We start from the raw sequence: 26664 nt of genomic DNA on the forward strand, positions 1-26664 counted from the left end.
TTTCGGAGATACCCGTAGTGCATCTTTATAGTCACCCAGTTACGTTGTGACGTTTGGCACACCCAAAGCACTCCTACGGTATCCGGGAGTTGTACGATCTCATGGTCTAAGGAAAAGATACTTGACATTGGAAAAGCTCTAGCAAACGAAACTACACGATCTTTTATGCTATGCTTAGGATTGGGTCTTGTCCATCACATCATTCTCCTAATGATGTGATCCCGTTATCAACGACATCCAATGTCCATAGTCAGGAAACCATGACTATCTGTTGATCAACGAGCTAGTCAGCTAGAGGCTTACTAGGGACACGTTGTGGTCTATATATTCACACATGTATTACGATTTCCGGACAATACAATTATAGCATGAATAATAGACAATTACCATGAACAAAGAAATATAATAATAACCATTTATTATTGCCTCTAGGGCATATTTCCAACACATGCCGTCATGTTGTGGTGTGAATTACAGAAAATGCTTGCTCCCAAGAAAATAAAGAATCTTAGTCAAAACAGGAAACTATTGCTGACATTTTCTAAAATTCAGAGGCACTCATGTAACCCTTAAGTAAACTGTTTTGTTTTGCCATTCTCTTTTTCAAATGCATCAAGACATTAAGCTTCAATGTTTTCTCGAGAGGAAAAAAGAAAGACTGCTCCAACCCATAACTAATAAAATGCTATATAGTTTCAGAAACCCAGTGAACAGATCCTGTGATGAGATTGGGATATACTAATATCCTGATCAATAACACATCACGACTTTTTTTGAACAAACATGACCATATATCAGCAACATCCTGCGATCCAACACAAAAAAATTCAGAAACAAAATCTCTGGGCAGTCGACAAGCAAGCATCTACAGTTCTTCACAACGGATCTCAAATTCTCAATTGACCTTTGCACTGCAACCAAACATGATTTCATAGCGAGGCATGATAAAAATCTATCTTGTTACTAAATCTGAGTTCTTGAATCTGTAGGAACAATAGCATTACAGCTTTTCATGGTAAGATATAAAATACTCTTGCTAACAGGAAAGTCCGAGCTTTTCAATCACGTACCCTCTCCAAAGTGGTCTAAAAAATGATTAGAATGCCCGTCAAACACTACTAAATAAGTGAGAAAATCAAGAACAACAGTACAACACCCATTCTATCATTTAATCCAAAACAAGCACATCCAAACAAGTGTAATTACATTGCCAGCAGAAAAACTATCTGCCAGGTCTTTAACAGAATAATTTCTTCATCAGATCAGTCCCAGCTGCAAGTAACTGCACCGCAGCACACTATTTTTTCACTTGATTTAACTTCAGTGATATAATTTTGGTGAGAAGTTCAACTTTTACAGATCATTTTACAATTTTTTTATATAATTACAAATCAAGCTTCTTAATTATGCTCAATCGAACATGCTGAACTACCCAAAGTCCTCAACTAATGAAACGATATTGTTTCAGAAGCATTTCAAAATTTCTTCCTTAATCCAGTAAGTATCCCAAGTGAACATGATGTCCCGTAAGAACGTTCCCTATCCAGAATGGCTGACACATGCCAAGTAATTCAGGAGACCATAAGAAAGCAACTGAAATCAAGTGCAGAGAAAGATAACATTTGGATTGAAGGTCACTTACTTGCAAGATGTCTATACGACAGCACCAACGGAGAAGCACACCACGATTGCAAGGTGCTTGTTCCCAGCGGCGCGACTCTCCGGCGGTCGGGACTGGAAAAGCAGCGGATGGATGACGAGCGGGGGCGCGCGACGACGGGGAGAGGACGGCGGCGTGGCCGAGGTACTCATCATCTTCCTCAATGTGAATGCGTGAGCGGACAGGCGGGGGCGCACAATGATGGGGTGAGGACGGCGGGATGACGGAGGTACAATCTGCAGTTCTATGTACCATTTGCAATGGTGTTGAAGCTTTCCTGGCAGATTTGACAAGTAACCTCACCAATCAGGTTGTGCATATGACTGAAGAGAAAAAGAAGGCCATTCACAATGTTGAATGGATAGATAGCTATCCATTATCAACCAACTAACAGGAAAACACATGAATATAGTACTAACATCCGGCATTCAATGCTACTCCCATGATTGCAGAATGGGCAGGAAAAGACCGCGTCGAGCTAGTCCATCCGCTTCCTAAGGGGGTGGCTTAGCGGACTTCTCTCCTTCCTTCAAAATCTACAAAGAGCGGCAGTTAGAATCTTTAGTTAGTTAGTATCTTCTAAAAAATACAGCAATTGTACACGCATGGGTATCCATGTGCAGAGTAGTTCTAATTATTTTACTAAGCTATCGCACACCATTCCTTGTAAAAACAACAAAAATTTGTAACCACGCAAGATAAAGATAGCACACCAATCATACACAAATCATCATCCACAAGATGGAATCCATGAACACAACAACATGCATGATCCTGCTATGGACACCAGGGGCGGATCTGACCCAGAAATTGTGAAGATCCCATCTCTACGGCCTGGTGGTATTGATTGATTATATTCAATAAGAAAGGGAACTGATGCTGCGGTGGATGAGAAGAAACAACCTAGCTTTTTTCCAACCGGGCTCTCACCCCTTTCCATTAATTTTGCAATAAACGGAAATACATCAGTGTGTAACCAAGTCTTTTGTCATCCAGCCACCTACCAAAACCTGATGGCTAGCTGCTCATGCATACCTTCTTTGAGGGGAAGGAAACCTGATGGCCGGATGAAGACTGGGACGGGGTGCAGATGACAGCAGGACGTCCTGGGGTCCGAGGAAGAAGGGAGAAGGCGACGGGGTCTGTCCCCGGGAAGCGGGGGGAAGGGGGTCGGGATCGAGGCGGTGGCGGTGGCTGCAGCCCCCCGCACGTAGATCCACACCCCGGCGTTGGAGGAAAACAACTCATGAGGAAGTCCTACCTGCGCTCAATGCACCCGACCGCCGCTGCCATGCTCACCGACCTCGGCCTCGCCAGCGCCTCCAATGGCTTCCACGCCGCCGAGCTCAGGGCCATCGCGGTCGCGTCCCCTGCCTCCGGTGGCCATGGCGTCCTGTAGTTTGGGAACGGAGAGAGATTAGTGAGGAGAGGGGGAGAAAACAATGGAGGGCGTTGGGCGCGGTTGACCGGCTGAGGAGGTCGGCGGCGGCTTGCAGGAGCGCGGGCGACGACCGGGGGCGGGGTGGATCTGGGGGAAGTGCACAGGAGGAGGAGAAGGGAGGAGCGGCGGTGCTGTTTTTCTCGATATCGGGAGAGAAAGAAGTATCGGGGCCCAAAAATTAGAGAGCTGCCAGCGGAATCTGAGAAGGCGGTTGTTTCCCTTGTGCGGGCATACGAACACCAGAGTTTTCGTTCGCCAGAAATATGTTTTCTTGTTTAAGAAACACGGACGGATTTATCTGGGACGCCGGAGCGTGCGCCCCATACCCAGCAGCCAGCAGTGCCGTGAACAGCGGGTTGAATGGCAGGGCAAACAGGGAAGACAAGCATGGCAGCGGCTAGGAGAAGGACATGACAGGCTTCACAGTTAACCAGTGTGCGCGTGTAGCTTTCCTAATTTTGACGTGACAGAATTATCTGAGTTATTACCAGCACTACTACTACTTTGATTGCTCGGATGGTTTGCCAGCCTCGCCCACCAACAAATCCGCCAGCTATCGTCGCTCTTACGAGCGGTCCCACCGTATCTTCTGCAACCACACGACCAACGAACTGCTGGGCCTTATGCCCACTGACACGCGGGCCCAACTTCACCACCGCGCTCCCCGAAAAAAACATGTGGCGAGATCCAAAGCCCTCACCAGGAAGGAAAACGAGAGGAGCTGGCCGCAAATTCCCTTGGCATTGGCATGAGGTGGCACCCGCCACCGCGCTGCGCAGCTGATCGGCAGCTCAGCTCTCGCCTCTCGGCGTTATAAAACCCCGGTCGTGCGGTTCGCCACAAAAACAAGTCCAATCTCCTCCCCCAGCGGCGCTGGACCGTGTCCGCCCTTCGTCTCCCACCTCCCTCCGTTTTCGGCATTCCGTGCTCCCGCTGGCGAGGGATCGAGTGGGGAGGGGAGGGAACCCGTGAGGAGATGGGCCTCGTCGGACGCCGGCGGGGCGTCCCCGGCGGCGCCGTCGTCTTCGCCACCGCGGTGGCCCTGCTGCAGGTGGGGTCTCCCCCTCTCTCTCCTTCTTAGCGGGTGCTGCGCGGGGTCGTCGTTGCGGCCGCCGCCGCCTTTCCGAGGGGCCAGCCGTCTTAGGGTGGGGGTTGCTCGCTGTGCCTCGTGTTTTGGACCATTTTGGTTCGGTTTTGGTCCTGCTTCTGGGGTTAAGCACTGCGGCTTCCGGCCTATCCCTGTGTGGACTTGCTAATTTCGTCCCGTCCATGGCGTCACTAGTGCGGAAGTTTCTACTACTAATATCACTCGTGGTTTTTTTTTTTGTTTCGCTAAAATTAGGGAGGTGCGATTTTCGTCCGTAATTGGACTGCGTTTGTTTTTTCTCGTACACGTAATGGGTTGTGCTTGGAATTGGATATTACCCCCCCCTCAAATTTACTGCGTATTTTGGTTTACCTCTGCTTTGTCGTTAGCCCGGGCCTCCCCCTGCGATACTGATTTTGGGATTCGGGAGGGTTGGGAGCATATCGGGTTGGAAATCTGCTGCAACACTACTAGTTTCTGACATGCGAGGTGCGTTTGGATTGGAGGTCTGTAACCACGCGGCCTCGACTTATTGGTGCCTGAGTGGTTGTTTCTGCTTCCGCTACTGCGTTGGAGAGAGGTCAATTTAGCCCAGTTTTGTTTATCCCGAGTTGATTGTGTTCGATGGGGTGGTTGCTTCTCTGTCCGGGGTTTCGTTTCTCGGTTTCATAGTTTGTCTCGAACTGTGTGCTATCTCCGTGACCGTGTAGATTGGGTTGGGTTGTACAGGATTAAATATGCCGCACTTCCCCGAATTTCAGAACATTTACGGATTTTGATTCGAAATGTGCTCTTTGTATACCGTTATGATTATAATTGGGTCGGATGACCCTCTTTTGAACAAATTGCAAACGGTTTTCTCTGAATTCCAACCATGTGGAGTTGCCTGTGTCTCCTCTCCAAGTTACCGGATGTTTTATGGTTCACTTTTGGTTGACAGCTGGTAGGTCAACCCAGCTGAATTTTATGGCTCACTGTTTTGCTATTTTTCCTAGCCCAGCCCAGCTGAATTTTCACAGGCATTTCAAACATGACATTTTCCTCTAGAACCTCAGATTGTATTTATGTTGCTGCAGCTCACTCTATGTTATTTTATCTGTATTAGAGGCTTAACTGTTGAATTATCTTTCTCTGTTCTAATTTTGTTTGTTAGATGTCATCTGGGTGTTGCTGTACAGGACGGATGAAAAATTCATGCTGTAATAATCCTTAGTCGCACTAACTGTTTTGGCGGTTTCACATGAAACTTTGATTAATGTTTCGACACTTATAGTGGTTGTATAGGTGGCCAGAACATACCAGATTCGTGCCAACTTCTCAGATGTTGCTAGATTCTTGTCTTTGTAGCATCTACATCACCTGCCTAGGTGCTCAAAGGTGTTGTCTTCATTTTATATATTTGAAGCCACCGGATAAAATTGCGGTCATGTTGCTCCCTAGAGGACTAATAGAATAACAGGATATGTAAGAAGCCCATTCTACAAATGTAGTGTGGTGTTCATGCATGTGGATTTGGTTGCACTTTGATGTGACTCATGTATTGTATGGTTAACATGGTTTGTCCATAGTGTGATAACCTTACAACCTTGTTTTTCATTCCACAATAACAGGATATGTAAGAAACCCATTCTACAAATGTTGTTTGGTGTTCATGCATGTGGATTTGGTTGCACTTTGATGTGACTCATGTATTGTATGGTTAACATGGTTTGTCCATAGTGTGATAACCTTACAACCTTGTTTTTCATTCCATGATGCAGATAGTTTTTCTTGTACATCCCACAAGCGCACAGCAATCGAATGGTGCACCAAGGTAATTTATCAGGGCAACATGTTCAATTAAGATGAGCATTTGTTAGATCACTAAAGAACACAATAGGTCCTGAAATAGGCTACTATTTTTGATATACTTAAAATACTTTGCCGCTTAATGAGGTATTTTGTACTCATGGAGCCCTTGGTGCTAATTTTGCTGTGTTTGCTTCCTTAGGGTAGTACCTGCAGAAGGGTACTGTTCCATGTATGGAATTTGTGCAAATCGAAGTGATGGAAAAGTCTTAAACTGTGTGAATGCAACAAAAGCTGTTAAGGTGACAATGGAACCCTTCTCTTTAATTTGAATATGACAGAGCAGGACAGATAGTATCCGGTTATCTTGCAGTATTGATTTTAATTCAGACAGCATAATACTCTGCCCATCTTATTTTCGCATAAGATTGCATTATTTCACCGTTGTGGTCTACTACTATATCAAGTTCTGTTATTGCTTTTCCAGCCAGATACTTTGTTTTCCACAAGGATCCAGAGTCTGTGCCCCACTATTACTGGTGATGTCTGTTGTACAGTTGATCAGTTCGACACATTACACCAACAAGTCCAACAGGTAATTGTCCTGACTGCTTTGAAAAGAATATGGACTGTTCATTTAAACTATCATATCAGTGTGGTCGCATCACATCTTTATTTTAGAGACTAACTGTTTCACACTGGGAAATTTGTTAATAAAGCTTAGCAAAATGGTTTTGCCATTGTATTCATATTAACCTGCATTGATTTGTTCAAACAATGTTTTGCTGAACTTGTGACCAGCAAGCAGTGAACCTGCTGAATACTTTGAGACATGCTGCTCTTGTTTTAGGATGATTTTCGTATCTACTTAATAGATTATTTCTGCTTGTTCATCCTGGACTTTTTTGGAAAGCAGTTTTTTGTCGACTTGTAGCCTCATGCAGCAAATTTCTAGTTGTTGATTATTTCTTGTCCCTGATATTTGTTGTGTTATTCCTCCTGTACTTCCTAGTATGTTGTAACACAGTTAAGTGGCTACATGTGAGTTCTTTATTCCCTGTTGCATGCAAATTACAGATTTGTGTTCTAAAAGAAAATTTTACAGATGCATTTCCGTCATATTCATAGACCCTGTTCGTCGCTATTCTATTGTGGCCAATTTGGTACATACTATATTTTAAGGTTATTTTTCTAAGTTGACCAACTTGATTCTTTTTCGCATGTCAAATGATGTAACCTGTTCTTGGTAATCTCTATTCTAAATGTCTATGTTCAATCAAAAGAAAGTTCATTTGGTGGTAAAAGGCTAACTCCAACAATTCTGCAGGCTGTCCCATTTCTTGTTGGATGCCCAGCTTGCTTGAGGAATTTCTTGAATCTCTTTTGTGAAATGTCTTGTTCCCCAAACCAAAGCCTCTTCATTAACGTGACTTCAGCAAAACAGGTCTGAATTCTCTCAGCTTATCACGACAACAGTATTTTATTGTGTTTCCTTATGGTCACCCCCACACATTTTAACATGCCAAAATGAAATATTCATATATAATTCTCATGTTTAATCGAAATAACAAGCTACACTGTTCTGCACCTTTTTCAGGTTGATAACATTACAACTGTTGATGGTATAGATTACTACATAACAAGCAACTATGGTGAAGAGTTATACAACTCTTGTAAGGAAGTTAAGTTTGGCACTCTGAACACACGCGCAATGGATTTTCTTGGTGGAGGTGCTAAAACTTACAAAGGTATTAGGCTAAATCATTGTAGTGAACTTATCAATGGTGTGATTGGATAAATGCCATTACAAGTTATAATTTGAGCAATGCTACTGCAATCACTGGACACTGAAAATAACACTAAATTTTATAAAATGCTAATACCCTCAATGTTTTGCTACAAGACCTAAATACCCCCAGCTTTCCTCCTCTCAATCATCAGTGACCAAAATTGTTGACTGTGAAGTGGTGGATTTTGTTGAGTTCTGAGCACCATGGTTTGGTCCCTCCTAGTGCTACTTGATGCTCCCTATGATCAGATTTATCCATGTTATATGCCATGTGTCACATTAGGCTCAACACTGACGAGTGACGACAACCAGGACGTGACGAGGAGGCACGGCATCAGAAGCATCCCTAGGATCATCGTCCTTGAAGATGGGGAAAGGAAAGAAACAATGATTTGAGCTGTCTCATTTGCCACCTTGGCCATGACTCTGGAGTGATTTATGGAGGCTGGCAGCCTAAAGCTTGCATACCAGATTTGCTAGCATCCCTCCTAGAATTAAGATTCTTGTAGGCAGGCTAAAGGGCTAAACTAGCGTTGCTTTCCCTGATTGTGAAGTTAAACTCTGATTGCCAAGTCACTTGCAATGCTTTGATAATTTAGACAAAGAAGATGACACGATTTGGTCTAAAGATTAGTAGCATGTAGAGGGTAGTAACCTTTTAGGAAGCTTTGATGCATTTCTTTGAGAAACTCTATTTGGTGTTATTAATTATTATTCTTGGCTTCTTGCACCCTGGATGTGCTTGTGAACTAGTTTCTGCAGTTGGTAATTTTAAGGTTTGGTAGTGATAGCCTGATAATAAACTATGTATATTTGTTTCCTGCATTTGGACTTGGCACTATTAATTATTATTATTGCAATCTGGATATGGTTTGAGTTAGTTTTTTCAGTCGATAATTTTAACCGTGGTAATGACATGCTGATAATACATGGTAATTTGCATGCATCCGTTCTTTGCAGTATATCATTATAATTATTGACGTCTACACTTGCTACTGCAGAGTGGTTTGCATTTCTTGGGCGTCAGGCAAATCCTAATGAGCCTGGGTCACCTTATTTGATAACATACCGACCTGATTTGAGTGATTCATCTGGGGTGAAGCCGCTAAATACTACAGTTTATTCTTGTGGAGATCCATCTTTGGGCTGCTCATGTGGCGATTGTCCTTCTTCTTCAGTTTGCATGGGATCCTTGTTGCCTCAGTCGAAGACTGAAACTTCCTGTTCAGTCAAAATGGGTTCTCTAAAGGTAGCAGCTATTTATCTACATTTATGAAAAAATGCACGGCTAATACCATGCATTTTCTGTTACCTCCAGTTGTACTTGTGCACATTCAAGCGGTCTCCAAAGGCATGACCTCTAGTTTTTATTGGACTATATTGATTAAACCCAACCAAATTTATATTGTAAAATTACTATCCGATAAAAAAATTAACCAAATTATTTTCAAGTAACTAATCTAGTTATTTACAAAAATAATGTTAGTTCTAATGTCAAAAGTTTGACTTCATTGTTCATCTTGTGGCAATTGGCAGAGTTTGCAGTGCTACTGCCCTAGTAAATAACCAAAACTTTGCATGAATGATAGATGAGGACTATGGCTTCCCTTGTTAATTGGCACATCACATGTCAGGTGGTCCTCCTTGTATCAAGCCAGTTGTGTAACATACTCATGTGGTACTAATTCTTTAAAAAGTGATACTACTATTACAGAGAAATTGGCACAGAACATGTGTTGTAGTAGTGATGATACGGGGTAGATGTGTCGGTGTGGATACCTGCACAATTTGCTTGTGGGAAGTATTAATAACCTTCAACTCTAGCAATCAAATGATTTACTATATCTTGAAAAAAATATAACCATCATCGTAGGTGCTAAATACCTTAGTTTGTCCATGTACCTTGTGTAGAACTTGACCCTTTTCTTGTTTCTCATACAACTTAAAAGCTTACTGCAGCCTTGAACTTTAAACTAGAGTATACGAATCCAAAATTTGGCAGCATAACAACATTTTAGGGCATATGTTATGAAGGTTCATCTTTTCCATGTCGAGTATTTTCATTATTTTGTATCCTGAACTCTTATCATTTGATTACACAGGCCGAATGCTTGGACTTCTCACTAGTGGTTGTGTACATTGTATTTTTGTGCGCAATTTTATTGTGGGGCCTATTATACAGAACACGAGGAAGAACGGGCTTCCCCTCACAAACAAAACCACCAAAGAATGCTGATGATAAGTCAAACAACAATGGCAATGTTCCTGAAAACTCTGCTCAGGTTCTTTTCTGCCAAATCATTTTTGAGAGCCAGAGCTTGCTTGCTTACTTAGAGTACTTGTCTTTGGTTCCTTCTAGCATTTTTCTCTAGTGTTCATCATTTTTAATATGAAGCTGCTACGGTCTAATAATTTCTCTTTATATCAGGTGCCCAAAGCTGCATCATCTTCTATTGTCCAAACTTACATGTCAACCTTCTTTAGGTTGGACTCGGTCTCCAGTTATATTCAGATAAACTATATATTATTAGTATTTAGGCTTCATGTTAATCTGTTGAAAGTATCGCAGGAGGCATGGAGTTTTTGTTACTAGACACCCGCTTCTTGTGTTATGTGCATCCTTACTTGTCCCTATCCTATTATGCATTGGTCTTATCCGTTTCAAGGTGGAAACACGACCGGAAAAGGTACTCAATTTATCATCGTATGATAGCTACAATTCTTCTACCGTTTCTGAAATTCTGATAATTGTATATAATGGGGGAATTTGAATTGTTATGAGACTGACAAATATAGTTAACATTTTGTCTGTCTGTATTTACGAGTAATTACTTTAATATAAGTTTGACAAGGCAATAGTATTCTCTTACAACTCACAAAAATTATTAGGTCTGAAGCATGGAAAAAAATGGAAATCCATTGACAGTTTTGATTGATTACGCGGAAATGTTCATTAAAATAAAATCACAGTAAATAAAAAGGAAATACATTGCTGTACATTTTATAAAATTTCAATTTTACTGTTGGCTATGCTTTTTCTTGAATCAATTTGGACTTTTATGGTGTTCTGTGTCCTTTATGCTTATGGTCATTTTCAGATAACTTTATCATTTTACCTTCCAAAAAGGACGTTAAAGTTCTTAATCCTGTGAACATTAGTGGGCAAAGGTCATAAACATGTATTTTTTAATACTTGTGAAAAATATGTGTCAGCAAAATAGAAACACGGAGATCAAATCTGTCAATAAACATGCTCACAATGGATTACCTTTGAGTCTGTAACTACGATTTTTGTGTAACTTGTGGTCATTTATATAAATAAATTTAGTATTTGAGATTGCTCCTTTTTTTGTGTGGGGATGATTGCTACCCTTTATGAGTGTTTTTTAAAAGAAGTCGGAAAAGTGACAACCATCTGGTCCAGGGGATGAATTAACACCATTTGGAACTCAAAAGTTTTTGGCGTGTATTTACCAGGACTGTGAATAAATACATTTCAGAGATTTCTGAGTTGATTGTTTTCTTTTTGCAGCTTTGGGTTAGCCCTGGAAGTCAGACTGCCTATGAAAAGCAATATTTTGACAGTCATCTTGCACCATTTTATAGGATTGAGCAGGTCTTTTCAACTCTCATGGCTTTGTTTTTGTTCAACTAGATGAACACTTGTTACAGATTGTATACCGACTTTGTTCCTGCATATTAACATGTTTGCTGTGTTGATCTTAACTTCTTGTCTATCTTTCTTTGTTGGGTTTTACGTTTGAAGGCTTTGAAGGCGACTATTGCAATGAGTAATATTTGGTTAATTACTGTTTTGACTGCAGCTTGTATTAGCCACTTCCGCATCTGACCAGCTTGAAGCTCCCACAATAGTAAATGATAACAATTTCAAATTGCTATTTCAGATTCAGAAAAAGGTATGGAATCCAGTCATGTAAATTTCGCACTGCAACTGCTTATTGATTCTAATGTCATTTTTTAATTGCAAAGATTGATGATCTACGTGCCAATTATTCTGGATCGACAGTATCCCTTGCTGATATCTGCCTAAAGCCACTCAGTACAGATTGTGCTACCCAAAGTGTTTTGCAGGTGATGATTTTGTATTGTCTAGTCTGTACTCTGTATATGGAACTAACTTGTTCTCTCTAGAATCTATATAATCCTTTTCTATCATTATATTTTGTTCCGTATGCGTACTTCTGAGCAATCATATTAAAATGGTGGTATCTGTTGCAGTATTTCCAGCTGGATCCTAAAAAGCATGATGATTTAGGTATAGATCATGCTAAATTTTGCTTTGAGGTAAATATCCACAGTTGAAATCTCTTTTCCTATGGACAATTTCCTTTTTTTTGTTGCAACGCAGACCTTCGTAAACTATTGATGAATTCATGCTGAACAATGAATATTGTGATACTAGCTAGGTTTGTCAGCTAGTTGTATCTAAACACTAAACAATATCTGCTGTATTGCAGCATTACAGTTCTGAAGAGACATGTTTGAGCACTTTTCAATCACCTATTGACCCTAGTACAATATTAGGTGGTTTTCCAGGTAGCAATTTCACCGAGGTAAAATGCTATGCTTTTTTTGGCCAAAAACAATATTTTACTGATTATCCCACCTCTCTTACTAACTTCCTATTACTTTACAGGCTTCTGCATTTGTAATAACATATCCAGTGAACAACAAGGTTGAGACAACAGGACAAGAGAATGCAAAGGCTATGGCTTGGGAAAGGGCATATATTAATCTTGTTAAGGTTTGGAACTCTCACCTTCTGAGCTTATGTGCTCAACAAGCAGTTTACGGTAGAATTTTACCGTCAATTGATACATGCTCTATATAAGTTCATTCTCTAACATTTACTTTTAAGAAGTCCCACGACATATTTGAATACTTCCACACAACACCTCCTTAAGGAATGAACGAATAAATCTCGTTTGAGGATAGTAAAGTAAACTATGCAGAGAAAGTTGCTCCAATGAAGAATCCGGTAGATAAGATTGACTATGCATTGCCCTACATCCTGAGGAAATACGCAATGGGAAGCAACTTTGATAATGCGGATTAAGAGTGTTCAGATTCATATTCCAGGAGATTTAGTAGAAGCATTATTGTTTCCGTTCTTTTCTCCTGTAATATAGTGAGCCGACTCACGTTGAAGCCCGAGATGCCTGAATCTAGCAAAAGGTCATTTCATGTATGCTAATGCCATTTGCATGCACAGTATAGTGATTAATATTGTATGAAGTTAACTCTTTCATGTTTGGATTAAAGCCTTTAGCACTTAATTTCTAGCTAGAGTTTCTACCTACAGTGTTTTTGTAGCTTTTGGTTTAACTTCAGAAGAAGGTGCATACTCTAGCGGTTTATATATTTCACTTGAGCCAGGAATTACATCTGATGACTTTTGAGAGTTTTTTGCAGGAAGAAATACTGCCGATGGTACTAGCACAGAACCTTACATTATCCTTTTCATCCGAGAGCTCTATCAAAGATGAATTAAACAGAGAGAGTACAGCTGACGCAATTACAATAGTGGTAAATATATGTGAAAATCTTTTCCATTTTGTAGTATATCCTGTTTGCCTACATGTTGTGATTTTTATTTGTGCCATTTGATTGATATCAGATAAGCTATATTGTGATGTTTGCGTACATATCATTCACACTTGGAGACCGTCCTTCTCGTTTGTGGGCATTATTTGTCTCATCAAAGGTATGAATATGATAATCAATGATGGGAAAATATTTTTATTTTCCACTCCTCCGCCTAAAAAATACTTTAATTGAGTTAGTGGCAAGTTCATATGTTTGAAATTCAGGAGTGGTATAATACAATTTTGTCCCATGATTAATTGTTTCGATCTACTCGGAGTATCTTGTTCCTTATGATTGCATTTTTGTGAGTTATCTAAAGACCAGTTCTCATATATTCATGTTTGCTGACCATACATTTAGTAAATATAAACAGTGCAGTGGTCGGCAGTACTGCTGTTGGGACGACATATTTTAATTGTGGCCGATATTGAAATCACATAATTATAGAAGTGGGAGATGTCAAATTTGACATCTTCTATTCTGGGACGGAACTAGAAATTTGTCTTTTGGATCTATAATAGTTTGATCTCAAGTTTCCTTTTGAAGAGCTAATTTATTTACCAGATCTCGAAATGGAGTATTTAATTATGTCAAACATGTGTTGCATTATGTTTCATTTGATGAGATAAATTGCAGGTGCTGCTTGGCTTATCTGGCGTTGTCCTAGTGATGCTTTCAGTTTTAGGATCAATGGGATTCTTTAGTGCTGTTGGAGTGAAGTCAACTCTAATCATAATGGAAGTAATTCCTTTTCTTGTGCTGGCTGTAAGTCTTCTGCCTCTAGTAGCACAATAGTGTGACTGTTTTTCTCTTCATCAATCCAATGCACCTTTCCAGTATTTCTTTGTTTTGCTGCATTAAAAGAAAGAAAAACCATTATGCATTTGCGCTCTACACATTTGAATTGGAACATAGCTTCTTCGTGCTGATTATTGTATTATCTCTTCTGAAAATTGATTTCCATGAACCATTATCACATTAATTCGTTGTTGAAAACTTGATGTTTAGTATTTGTGTAATTTATTTTAACCACGCTTCCTACATAGGTGAACCCAGTTGATGTCTATGTTGCATTGCCTGCCATTGAGTTTGTTATCTGTTTTTAGGAAATATTTTCTTGGGCATTTACCATATTTTTTTAAGAGGAATTGACGATTTATTCATATTGCTACTTCATTTGATCGGTACTTTGTTCAAAAGATACACATTCTTATCATTCTGCCACTAGATGAAACTGATGGATGTGATTGTGGCTAGGTCGGTGTGGACAACATGTGTATCCTTGTGCATGCTGTCAAGCGACAACCAGATGGGATAGTGTTGGAAGAACGTATAAGTAATGCATTGGTGGAAGTTGGGCCATCCATTACGTTAGCCAGTTTGGCTGAAGTTTTAGCTTTTTCTGTCAGTGCAATCAATCCAATGCCTGCCACCAGAGCATTTTCCATGTTTGCCGGTTGGTTTCTTTACGTTTCCTTGATTGTATCTATAATTGGCACTTCCTTTTGGGGTTTCCAATCCACTATCTTGTGCAGCAATGGCAGTTCTTCTGGATTTCGTTCTCCAAGTGACAGCCTTCGTAGCCCTTATTGTATATGATTTTAGGAGGGCAGAAGATGGCAGGATTGATTGTGTTCCTTGTGCAAGACTTAAATCGAGCACTGTTGCTGGTGACAGTAAGTGTCTAAATAAAATTCCACGTTTGCTTTGCTAAAAGGAAGATTAGTTATAGCAGTAAATGCTTGTTCATTGTGGCTCATTTGTAATTGTTTCCCTTTCTAATGTATTCAAAAATTAAGATGGTGGCCACCAGCGGCTTCACTTTGTTGCACGCTATATGAAGGTAAACACTACATATTTTACCAGAGTTAAGCTTGTTCTTATGTTAAAGTTAAGCTCATGTTTTAAACCATGTTTAAGTTTTTCACAATTTTCTTTTATGTTCATTCATAACCTATAGTTTTTTTTTGTTTTCATATAGGATGTTCATGGGCCAATCCTCGGTTACCGACCAGTGAAGTTTATTGTGATTGCTGTATTTGTTGGATTAGCATTTGCAAGCATTGTAAGTCCTCACATGTTCTGCATGCACATTGCACAGCATCATGATTAATATCTGTTCCTCCTATTAGCTTCACTACCAACAGCTTTATATCTGGTGAAATATGAGTGTGCTATCTACTTGCCAAGTCTATTTTTTCATTGAAATTCTCTGATGGATCATCAACTTATTATTCTGTCTGTATTTCTGATAAATCTTGCTGACCATCAATATGGAGCAATTCACTACAGTGTGGTGATGTTTGTTCTTGTCTGGTTTCATGTTGCAAATCTAGTGGTTAACTACCACAGATTTGGGAAAAACTACTACATGAGACAGAACCACTTACATTTTCTTGACTTTGAGTATGGGCATGTGTGGTTAACAAAATTGTGTTTCTTTTGTCCTAACTAGGCAATGTCAACTAGACTACAACCAGGATTGGAGCAGAAAATCGTTCTTCCACGAGATTCTTATTTACAGGTTCAAACTATCACTTGCATTTTCTGTAGCTTAAGCCTTAATTGTTTCTCTTTGTATTTCTTTTAGAATCATGCTCATTATAATGTTTACAGGGTTACTTTGACGACCTTGAGAAGTATATGAAAGTTGGTCCGCCACTGTATTTTGTTGTGAAGAACTTCAATTACAGGTAACTAGAAGTAAAATAGTTCTACACATTTTTTCTGCATGTTTGAAGAAGCATGATTATACAATGGAAACAAACAAACATGGCTGAATATTCCTTGTCATATCGTTGACCCGTTGTGCTTTCTTACTGTTATCCACTACATTCTTGTCTTTAGATTGTTCTGGATATGTCAAAAGTTGAAAACCAAGTCTCATGTTTCTACATGAGTTGTTACTGTTGCAGTGTTGCCTTTTGAAAGAGCCAATTTTGTTGAGCTCTTCTGAGTTGCATGCTTAACTCAAATAATTATTCAAAAGTTGAAAACCAAGTTTCTCATGTTTCTGCATTGGCTGCTACTGTTGCAGTGATGCCTTTAGAAAGAGGCGATTTTGTAGAGTTCTTCTGAGTTGCATGCCTAACTGAAATAAACAACAATTTGATTTCTGATGTGTTGCACTGTTTCCAGCTCTGCATCGGAAAATACTAATCAGATATGTTCCATCAACCAGTGTAATTCAAACTCTCTTCTGAATGAGGTATACAATTGTTTGTCTCTTGACTAATTTTTTCCGCAGTAATACTCAGTATGAAATGATTGATTGATTTGCTAGTTTAATTTAGTTGCAGAATACATTTTAAAGGCGAGCTTTGTTACTGTAAAGCTACCGGCTCCTGATGCAACTTAACCGATGTGATTTTGATAATCATGTATAGATGTTCATCATATGTTGATAACACTGCCCTCCATTTAACATGGTGGTTGCTACCTTGCAGATAGCAAGACAATCTTTATCTCCCGAAACAAGTTACATAGCAAAACCTGCTGCCTCATGGCTTGATGACTTCCTAATATGGATGTCTCCCGAAGCATTTGGATGCTGTCGAAAATTTGTTAATGGAAATTATTGCCCTCCAGATGATCAGGTTCAGAACTTTTCCCTGAACCCCCTTTATGGTTGCAGCACATTCATACTATATTTGTATTAGCTGGAAAAAAAGCAATTTCTTCTGAAGCAATGGACACATCCCTCTCTGGGAGAAACAAAAACGCTCAATTTGAGTCCTGAGAAAATATGAACTGGTTGTATGTTAGCATATTTGCTAATGTCACTTGAATTTCTACTTTGCAGCCTCCTTGCTGTCAACTTGATCAAGATTCAGGTTCATGCAGTTCAAATGGAGCGTGCAATAATTGTACAACGGTATTACTATCTACTATCTTTCAGTTGTGATAGTCCTTTTAGCGTCTTAATCAATTTCAGAGAGCTGCATTTGCACTGCTGTGCCCTATTATGTGTAGTGTGAAATAGTATATTCCAACCACAGTTTACATATCAATAGATACATGTTAAGTAGAAGTGATTTACTTCTGATCTACTAGTTATGCTTTTGTCTCAGTGTTTCCTACATTCGGACTTACACAATGGGCGTCCATCCACAACACAATTTAGAGAGAAACTTCCATGGTTTCTGGATGCACTGCCATCAAGTGACTGTTCTAAAGGGGGAAAAGGAGCTTATTCTACAAGTTTGGACCACAGTGGTATGTGGTGTATGCCAATTATGTACCATCTCAATATTTGATCATGCTAGAGAACATGCCAAAGAAATATCATATATTTATAAATGTGAATCATTTTAATCAGTTGAGATATATAGTATTATTTTTGCATTAAACGTGCTTGCATTTTGACCGACTGAAATTATAATACTATTAATTATCCACTGATATATTTGGCAACCCTGTTTGTTTGTCAGGTTATGAAAATGGCATTATACAAGCATCAGCGTTCCGTACGTACCATACTCCCCTTAATAAACAGGTATGGATTAGCATGCCGCCCATCATAATTATCACCATTTTCCTTTCCAACATGGTAAAGTTTAAGTAATATTGATATTTTTTGTAGACTGACTATGTTAACTCATTGAGAGCTGCTCGGGACTTCAGCTCTCAAATGTCCAAAGATTTACAGGTAATTTGCCTGCATCCATTCTTTAGATGATGATGATATTAAAGGACGTTTTAAAAATACTGACCCAAATATACTGAAGTTATTGCCGTGAAAACATACACACAAAAAACGATTTGCTGTGTTTCACTCTTAATTATAATTACACATATTAATAGGAACCATGGAATTTCCCTGTTGGCGAAGGTTTAATAGATCGTTACTGTCCATATGGTTCTAGCAGTGTTCTAGGATTATTAGAAGGACTAGCCAGTACATCCTGAATTTTTGATTATTTGGGCCTTTATTGAACACATTATCCCCAGATGCTGACGTAAATATTAGCAGCCACTAGCTATTCAAAGACACACAAGTACTCCCTCCGTTCCAAAATAGATGACTCAACTTTGTACTAACTTTATAGTACAAAGTTGAGTCATCTATTTTGGAACGGAGGGAGTATGTGTGAATTTTGTATTTGTAGCTAAGCTTTATGGCATAGTAACTACTCCACTATATGTTTCACTCTATATTTCATACTGATTATTGTTAGCTTTCGCTTTGAATGCTATTGCTTGGATATATCTTGTAACAGTCTATACATCTTTGTGCAGATGGAAATTTTCCCATATTCAGTGTTCCATATATTTTTTGAGCAATACCTCAGCGTATGGAAGACAGCCATCATGAATATATGTGTTTGCCTTGGTTAGTTACTTATTGCATTTGCAGTTTTTCAGATTATTTGCATATTCTTATGATATAGTTCTCGCGGATCTCATTTTCTCTGAAATTTTTGCTTTGGTATCAGATAGAAGTAACTTATTTCTCTCTCCTAGTATGAATGCACAGTATAGACATCCCTGCTAAACCAGCTTATTTTGATGTGTTCTCAAGAATTGCCTCACCACAGTGCGCTGAAGAACCAAAAGTTTGACGTATCACTGTCGGCTGTTGAACTGGTCTAATTAGGGGGTGTTTGGTTCAGGGACTTTTTAGTCCCAGAGACTAGAAAAAGTCCCTAAAAAGTCCCTAGGAACCAAACGGGAGGGACTTTTTCTACTGGGACTAGAAAAAGACTCTACTAGAGAGTCTTTTTTGATTAGTCCCTGGGACTAGAAAAAGTCCTAGGACTTCTGAACCAAACACCCCCTTAGTTGGTTCTGGTATTAGCGACCATACCATTTTGACATAAGTTAGGGATAAGAGTTTGAATTAGGAGTGATTGGATGAGTTTCAATCAGGAAATGTTGGCTCAACTTGGTCCACTTGAGTTGTAACCCCTCAATATAAGGGGATGGTTCCATTCAATGAAGGTCTAGCAAGAAGTTCTCTCTATTCCCTTTCCTTGCGCATTGCTGCTCTACCGACACTAATTTCACGAAAGCTGGCTAGTAACTATGGTCTAGTGCTGGGACCACCTGACAATCATAACTACAACCATAACAAATATAATCATGATAAACATAATTAAATATTTTTGTTGTAATGTCTGTACCTTAATTTGAGATTTGACACAGTTCATTCTTATGCAAAAATTAACAGGTGCAGTATTTGTTGTTTGTTTCGTAGTCACCAGCAGGTCAGCAACTCCTTTCAGAAACTTAGCACTAACTATTTTCTGTTACTCTTCGAGTCGGTAGATTGTGATAATTTGTTACCTCTGTCCATTTCAGTTTGTGGGCTTCAGCAATCATTTTGATTGTTCTGGCCATGATAGTCTTGGATCTGATGGTATGTTTGTCTCTCTCCTGTCCAATATGTACTACTACTTCTGATTATATGTATTTTCAAATTCATAGCAACTGATGGCCTCTAATGGATATTGGATAGAACTTAGCTATGTTTTAAATACAAGTGGTTGCAGAGTAGAACTGTGGTGACTTCATGTCAACAATTAGCTAAAATATATAGGATTTGTTCAACTGTTGGTGAAAGCAGTTGGCTTAATTAGCTATGCATTATGTATTGGTACTATATTGTAGAATAATTGTGACAAATAAGAAACACCCATAAATCAAAAGATGGTTTCACATTACCTTGGTACAGTATTATTGGCATATGTGATTGAGTTTGCAAATGTAAAGCTATTCTGTATTTTCTAGTTTCTACAGTAGTTCTAGAATTCAAGTTTCAATGCTAAATTATTTAATTGTTATTTTCATTATCAAGATTTGACATCTTTCAAACTTTTGGCAGGGAGTGATGGCTGTCCTTGGAATTCAGCTCAATGCAATTTCTATTGTAAACCTTGTTATGTCGATAGGAATTGCTGTTGAATTCTGTGTTCATATCACACATGCCTTTATGGTAGGTGCATTGTACATTTGGAAATGCCATTTCGAAATCTTCCAGTTTAGCTGAGTCCTGTGGTAATTAGAATGTTGGCCATAATAAACTTGAAAAACATTTAAATTTGTTCTTCCTGTCACTTGAAACTTTTATCATCTGCTATCAGTGATTTAGCAGTTTACTTTGAAATGTGAAAGTAGTTTGATTCTCTATACGGTCTGCATGACATTAGAGTAACTAAAAAACAAAGAGCAACAATAACAAACCAGTTGGCTGACACCCAAACCCATCCCAAATGAAGGACCATGGAAATAAGTTCTGATGTGTTTCTACTTTTCAATGGTATAATTTCTTCATGTTTATCTTGTCCCTTTTTTCCATATCATGCCTGAACCCTTCATATTCACCTTTTAATTTACAGATAGGCATCGGGGATAGAGAAAACCGTGTAAGGCAGGCTCTATCGACGATGGGTGCTTCTGTATTCAGGTTAGCCTCATTACTGTTCACATTATTGGGACAATGTTACGTTGGGTAAAGAGATAGTAATATCAATTGAATAAGTCGCTTGCAGCTTGTCCTAGATTGTCCGAGATGTATGTGAGTAAGCATATACGTGCCTTAGTGAGTGTTACATATAAACAGTTCACAATTTTATTTCGCATAAGAAAGTTTTCCAGTGTTGCGGATAAATTCATGGCAGTCCAGTTGCAGTTTTTTGCCATATGTCTGAATCTGCTTGTGGTGTTTATAATTTTATTATATCTTATTCTGACCCACTGTCTTGAATTTTCAGTGGAATTACCTTGACCAAACTTGTAGGAGTTATTGTCCTACGTTTTGCAAAATCTGAAGTTTTTGTGGTACATCATACATCTTAGCCCACACTTCTTAGTTCTGTATCCCTATTGGAGTTTAGCTTGAATCACCTTTGTTTAATCCGAATGGCTGCAGGTGTATTACTTCCAAATGTACCTGGCACTCGTCCTCATTGGCTTTCTGCATGGGCTTATCTTCCTACCGGTTAGCATTTTAATTACCTATCGTCTCTTAATTGTCTCCAGGTATTTGCATAAGGAGCTTAGCTGAGCCCTATAATTGATGAATGTTTCAGGTTGTGTTGAGTCTGTGTGGCCCTCCTCAAAAAACCATGAAGCGGATCGAACAAAGTCAGACTCCGCCTTCAAATGAGCAAACTTGATAACTACATAATATTCGGGGATTTTACAAAGCATTTCAGTGTACATATCCATCTGTTACCCGTGGCTGAAGGAACTGTGAGGGTTTAGATCATTTATAGAGGCGGAGTAATCTCTATAGAAAGATAGGCTGTACATTAGTTAAGTTTACTGAGCTAGTACTAGTTTAGTCGATATTGCCGCGAGGAGAAGGAAGCGTGAGAGATGTTCGTAGACCAGTGTAGTAGCTTGTGTTTCTAGTGTCAGCTACTACTGCCAGTTCCATGGTTTCTGGTTTGTATTTGTTTCATGCGAGAAACCAATGTCATGTTTGGTGCCAATCAGCTACGGTTTGATCGCTTGAGTTGCTTTATTCCAGCCATAATGTGCTTGCGTGTACAAGAAGCGCGCAGAGCATAGCAATCGAGGCTCGATTGAGAAATGTTCCACCAAATGGCATGTGTGGTCAGCTATCTCAAGTTGAGTTGAGTATTTGAAGGAGAAAGGTTCCTATTTCAAAATTAACGATTCCAAGATTTTTTATGGCGCAGGGAATAACTCTAATTTGCAGGAACAAACAAAAAATGTAACTTTTTCTACATGTATTGATGAACAATACTGTAGCAAAGCTGACCGTCAGGTTGAGAACTGACGAGAAATAATTTGTGCTGGTGATTCACGTCAGCATTTCCTTTCGCGAGATCTTCTGCCATGATATCGACCTGTGAGCCTCTGTTAATACCGATCTGTGAGCCTCTGTCCATCCTGCATTACAGATGTGTCAGATCGATGCCAAATAGCTAGCCAAAGGCTCAAGCATCACTGGTTTTTCAAATCAGCCGGTCCATGCTGGTGGCAATTAGTCAAATTCGACAGGTGCACTGCAGCAGTGTCTGCCTGCCACATTCATTCACTGGTACATATCATTTTGTATTATCATCCCTATACAGACCTGCAAGTGCAACCCTAATCCAAGCCTAACGACCCCCCTCCCCAGCCTGCCCTCCTTGTAGACAATGTTACTCCTAGTCCATGTCAGATTCTCCAGGTTGTTTTTAGCGGTATTCTAACGATTCGAAAAAAAAAATATCAATGGTCTCGTGGCCCAAGCTTTGTTTTACTGATTCAAGGAAAGTGTTATATTTCTCTCTTTTTTAGGTTGAGAAGTGTTATATTCCCCTTGGTTCTTCCAACAAAAAATTAGTTCACAAGCAATATTTCACCCTTTTTTTGCAGAGGAAGCAATATTTCACTTTTGTCGAAGTACAAGCATGCTAAAACTTTATTACAGGTTTGCTTTGGTTGTAGGCGCCTGCACTGCCCACGTGCGTAGAGCGACGGTTCCCAGAGGCGAAAAAACAGGCGACGCGAGCGGGCCGTCGCCGCCTGTCTCCCCCGCCTCTGGTGGCCTCTTGGCGCCGAGAGGTGGGGGAGACCATTGTCGACCGCGCGGCCGTTGTAGATAGGGTTGTTAGGGTAGTTTCTCCAAGCATTGGTGCTCGAATGGGGACGACGCCGATGAGGTGGAATAAATTCCTCCAGCCTACTCTTCGTCGCGGTGGCGCTTGCTCTGGCGACGCTGCGGAGCTAGGGAGACGGGGTACCACCGGGCTGGAGGTGCCGGTTGCGCAGTGGCAGTGTATTAGAGTCTGCGGCATCTGGATCGGTGATTCCAGATCTGCTCGTTGCAGGCGATCAGTGGTTGTGCTGATGTGGTGGGCGCGGTGGCTGGTGATGCTGCTCCTCGTCGACGTAGGTCAATGGATGTGGCAGATCCAAGGTGAGAGGAGCACGTGGAATGTCCCCCACTGATGCACCGGAACCCGACACTGGTTCCCGTCCACTGGGACGGGATCTATATGCGTCTCACAAAGCCTTTGTGGTGATGGTGCTCCTGCCCTTGCTTCTTGGTCGGCGACTCTCCTTTGCTCCGGCGACGGCAGAGATTTCGGCGGTCCGTTGAAGGTTGAGGATGAACAGGGACCCAAGGATTTTTATGCGATTTTGGTGTTTGTTTGGGTGCTCTCTGTGATATGGTGGGACATCTGTACTGGTTGTACTTGTGATGTATGTTTGTGTTTTTGTACTCGTATTTGTATGGATCTTGCTTGTAGTTGAATGGATACGAGTGATTTTTTCAAAAAAAGAGGTTTGCTTTGGTTGTTCATGTGCAATTTATTAGCACAAAACCGAACGACTCAAACGTATGTTAAACCCTTTTTTTTACCATCTCATGCAGGAGCCCAAAAGACGAGTGGCAAAAATGATCATAATAATAATAAAAAATATTGCACATTTTATTGCGGGGTTATTGCACTAGTTAAAACAAAAACAAAATGTATGAAACAAATTAAATCATGTGCAACATCCAAGATATTGGTCGCGGGAGGAAATATGGAGATAATGATGGTGGGTATTTAAAAAGGTTATCTTTTTTTTTGAGTAGGAAAACGGTTATGCTAGGGTTTCCTACCCAGGGCGATCAGTGGGAGACTGCCCCACCGCCCCCGCCGCCGGGCGCCGCCCCGGCCAAGTGTGGCCCTTCGTCCGTGCCCCAGCCCAGGCTGGGTACCGGACCTGCAGCGGTAACGTCCACCCTGCGATCGCGTGACTCCCAGGGTCCCGTTGATCCCGCCGTGGCCAAGTCGGATACAACTTCGTGGAGTTCTAGAACCGTACGACAGGAAGGATTAGGGTTTCCTAAACCATGCCGCAAGGAAAGACCGAACCCAATCCCTTTAAATCCTAAGGGAGTGATGCAACAACTTCTGAAGCCTCGTGAGCCGCCAGATCGATCTTCTCACGCCGTTGCGCTGTTGCCGTCAAACTGTCCCTTCGGTGAGATGTCGATGCCGTCCGCGCGCACTGCGGGCAAGGAATTGCTGGCGACCGAGGTGAATCCAGTGGTGGGTGGGGGCGAATATGGGGCTCCCTCCGCTGATGCTACCCGCCCGAAGCCTACTAGTGGGGGATCCGAGGCCGCTGTGGCAATGAACCCGCGCGTGAAGGACCTCACCCTTTGGGAACAGATGCTAGCTGAGCAGATGAAACAAATGTCAGGCAGTGATGGTGGTAAGCTGGGCATGCAAAACGCTACAGGAGGAATTAGTGGGGGCGACCACACTCACTAGCCATAATGGGTAGTAACATAGAGTAGTAACATGCCCATGTTATTACTCTATGTTACTACCTCTATAGTGGGGAGTAACATATGTGTGGTAACATGCAACACTTCATTTATTAGGCTATAGACTCATCTTGCCTTGATATGTGTGATGTTACTCATATTAGTAGTAACTAGCTATGTTACCACATGCTTCTCTTTCTTCATTTATTTCTTGCCACATCATCTATTTTATCTAGATATATGTGATGTTACTACCTATGTTACTCCCACTGTGGGTAGTCTAACCAGTACACAGGGCGCTCACGTCCCAACAGTTCGGACATTATATCGGTGTTGCGTGATCTGTCTAATGAGGTGACTCTCAGGCTAGTCATAGTGGGGAGTAACTTAGACTAGTGTCATGCATATGACACTAGTCTTTGTTACTACCTTCATAGTGCAAAGTAACATACAAGTAGTATCATAGATGATAGCATTTATTACACTATAGACTCATTTTGCTTTGGGTTGCGTTATGTTACAGTAACATATTATGTTACTTCAAACACCTCTCTCCTCATTAACTATATGCCACACAAGAAAACTTGTCTTGGAATGAGCTATGTTACTTGCTAAGTTACTCCCACTATGACCAGCCTCAGACGTCTCATCGCTTGGGAAAAGGAACACGGAAAATGAAGTGTCCTCGGCAGCTGGAGCGGAACCAGGAGAAAAAGTGTTGGTGCTCTATTCTAACTTGACTGCTCCGGCAGCTCATATGATTTCAGGTACACCAAAGAAACTTAGAACATTAGTGACGCTGGAGGGGCAGCAGTCTCAACCGCATGGTGGAGTACACGACCAGGACATGCAGGAGGTGTCCAACCCATTGGAGGCAGTCGACTCAGGGGCCGCCGATGAACTGACGGGGCCGGTGGAGCCCCGTTAGGAGCAATGAATGTCCTAAGCTGGAACTACCGAGGGGGTGGGAACTCCCGGACAGTTCGAGATCTTGTGAGTCTTGTTCAGACTCATTCCCCTAGTATCGTTTTCCTTTGTGAGACTAGACAGTCTAAGAATAAAATGAAGAGGTATCGCTCTCAGTTAGGTTTAAATGGCTTCGACGCTTCAGACAGTGTTGGTCTTAGTGGTGGTTTGGCTTTGTATTGGCATGAGTCCTTGAGTCTTGATGTAAAAAAAATAAATGAAAGATATATTGATGCATACGTGACTGTGACGACGGGGGTGCCACCCTGGCAGCTTACCTGCGTCTATGGAGAACCGCGGACAGAGGACCGACATCGCATGTGGTCCATCCTCCGGGATCTTCATCGCCAAACCGACATGCCGTGGGTGGTGGTGGGAGACTTCAACGAGGCTATGTGGAGCTTCGAGCACTTCTCCGAATCACCGCGACCGACAGGTCAGATGATTGATTTTAGTGATACTTTGGAAGTTTGTGGTCTGGGTGATCTTGGTTTTGTAGGGCTGCCTTTCACTTATGACAATCGCCGTGGTGGACGAGCGAATGTCAAAGTCAGACTGGACCGGGCTGTTGCTAATAATTCTTGGCGTGACATCTTCACAAATGCCAAGGTGGAGCACATTGTGATGCCCAGCTCGGACCACCTTGCTATCTTGCTTCGGCGTGTCATGGAGGAACGGATACCAGAGTCAGGCAGGAGGTGCCGTCAGTACGAGGTAATGTGGGAGAGAGACCCGACTTTCCCAGAGGTAATAATGAATACCTGGGTTGATTTGGGGTCTATGTTGAACTTGGGAGACATAGCTTCTGGTTTGGGAACTACGATGAAAAAGTTGCAAGATTGGAGCCACAAAAAAATTGGAAACGTTATTAAAGAAATTAATAAGTCTCGCTCACGTCTGGAAGAGCTTATGTCTATGAATGCAGATAGAAAAGAGATTCGAGAGGCCACCGATAAGATGAATGAACTTCTTTACCGGGAGGAGATGCTATGGATGCAACGGTCTCATGTTGCATGGCTGCGTGAGGGGGACCGGAACACAAAATTTTTCCACCGCAAAGCGGTCTGGCGCGCTCGCAAAAACCGCATAAAAATCACTTGTGGAT

General features: G+C 41.0%; 1 protein-coding gene and 1 long non-coding RNA gene across 2 annotated transcripts; one reads left to right on the forward strand and one right to left on the reverse strand.

Moving 5' to 3' along the window:
• Window positions 1–448: 448 nt before the first annotated feature.
• Window positions 449–3242, reverse strand: LOC123497135 (uncharacterized). Its single transcript, XR_006670533.2, has 5 exons — window positions 3128–3242; window positions 2696–3053; window positions 2080–2196; window positions 1643–1937; window positions 449–1552 (listed from the first exon to the last, which is right to left on the reverse strand). It is a non-coding gene; the product is annotated as an uncharacterized lncRNA (long non-coding RNA).
• A 582-nt stretch (window positions 3243–3824) lies between these two features.
• Window positions 3825–21807, forward strand: LOC109759003 (uncharacterized). Its single transcript, XM_020317845.4, has 39 exons — window positions 3825–4152; window positions 5949–6001; window positions 6179–6278; window positions 6464–6571; window positions 7304–7420; window positions 7574–7724; window positions 8767–9014; window positions 9868–10047; window positions 10194–10249; window positions 10335–10452; window positions 11298–11381; window positions 11590–11682; window positions 11756–11857; window positions 12005–12070; window positions 12244–12339; window positions 12423–12530; window positions 13199–13312; window positions 13404–13490; window positions 14009–14137; window positions 14630–14828; window positions 14908–15048; window positions 15172–15215; window positions 15354–15437; window positions 15828–15896; window positions 15989–16065; window positions 16511–16580; window positions 16819–16968; window positions 17175–17246; window positions 17443–17587; window positions 17803–17867; window positions 17955–18020; window positions 18611–18704; window positions 19542–19578; window positions 19673–19730; window positions 20196–20306; window positions 20710–20777; window positions 21085–21151; window positions 21243–21311; window positions 21403–21807. Exons 1-39 carry the CDS (start codon window positions 4078–4080, stop codon window positions 21487–21489), a joined length of 3858 nt encoding a protein of 1285 aa, XP_020173434.1. The 5' UTR covers window positions 3825–4077; the 3' UTR covers window positions 21490–21807.
• The last annotated feature ends 4857 nt before the right edge of the window (window positions 21808–26664 follow it).

Source organism: Aegilops tauschii, chromosome 2 (genome assembly GCF_002575655.3).
Source record: "Aegilops tauschii subsp. strangulata cultivar AL8/78 chromosome 2, Aet v6.0, whole genome shotgun sequence".
Taxonomy (NCBI): domain Eukaryota; kingdom Viridiplantae; phylum Streptophyta; class Magnoliopsida; order Poales; family Poaceae; genus Aegilops; species Aegilops tauschii.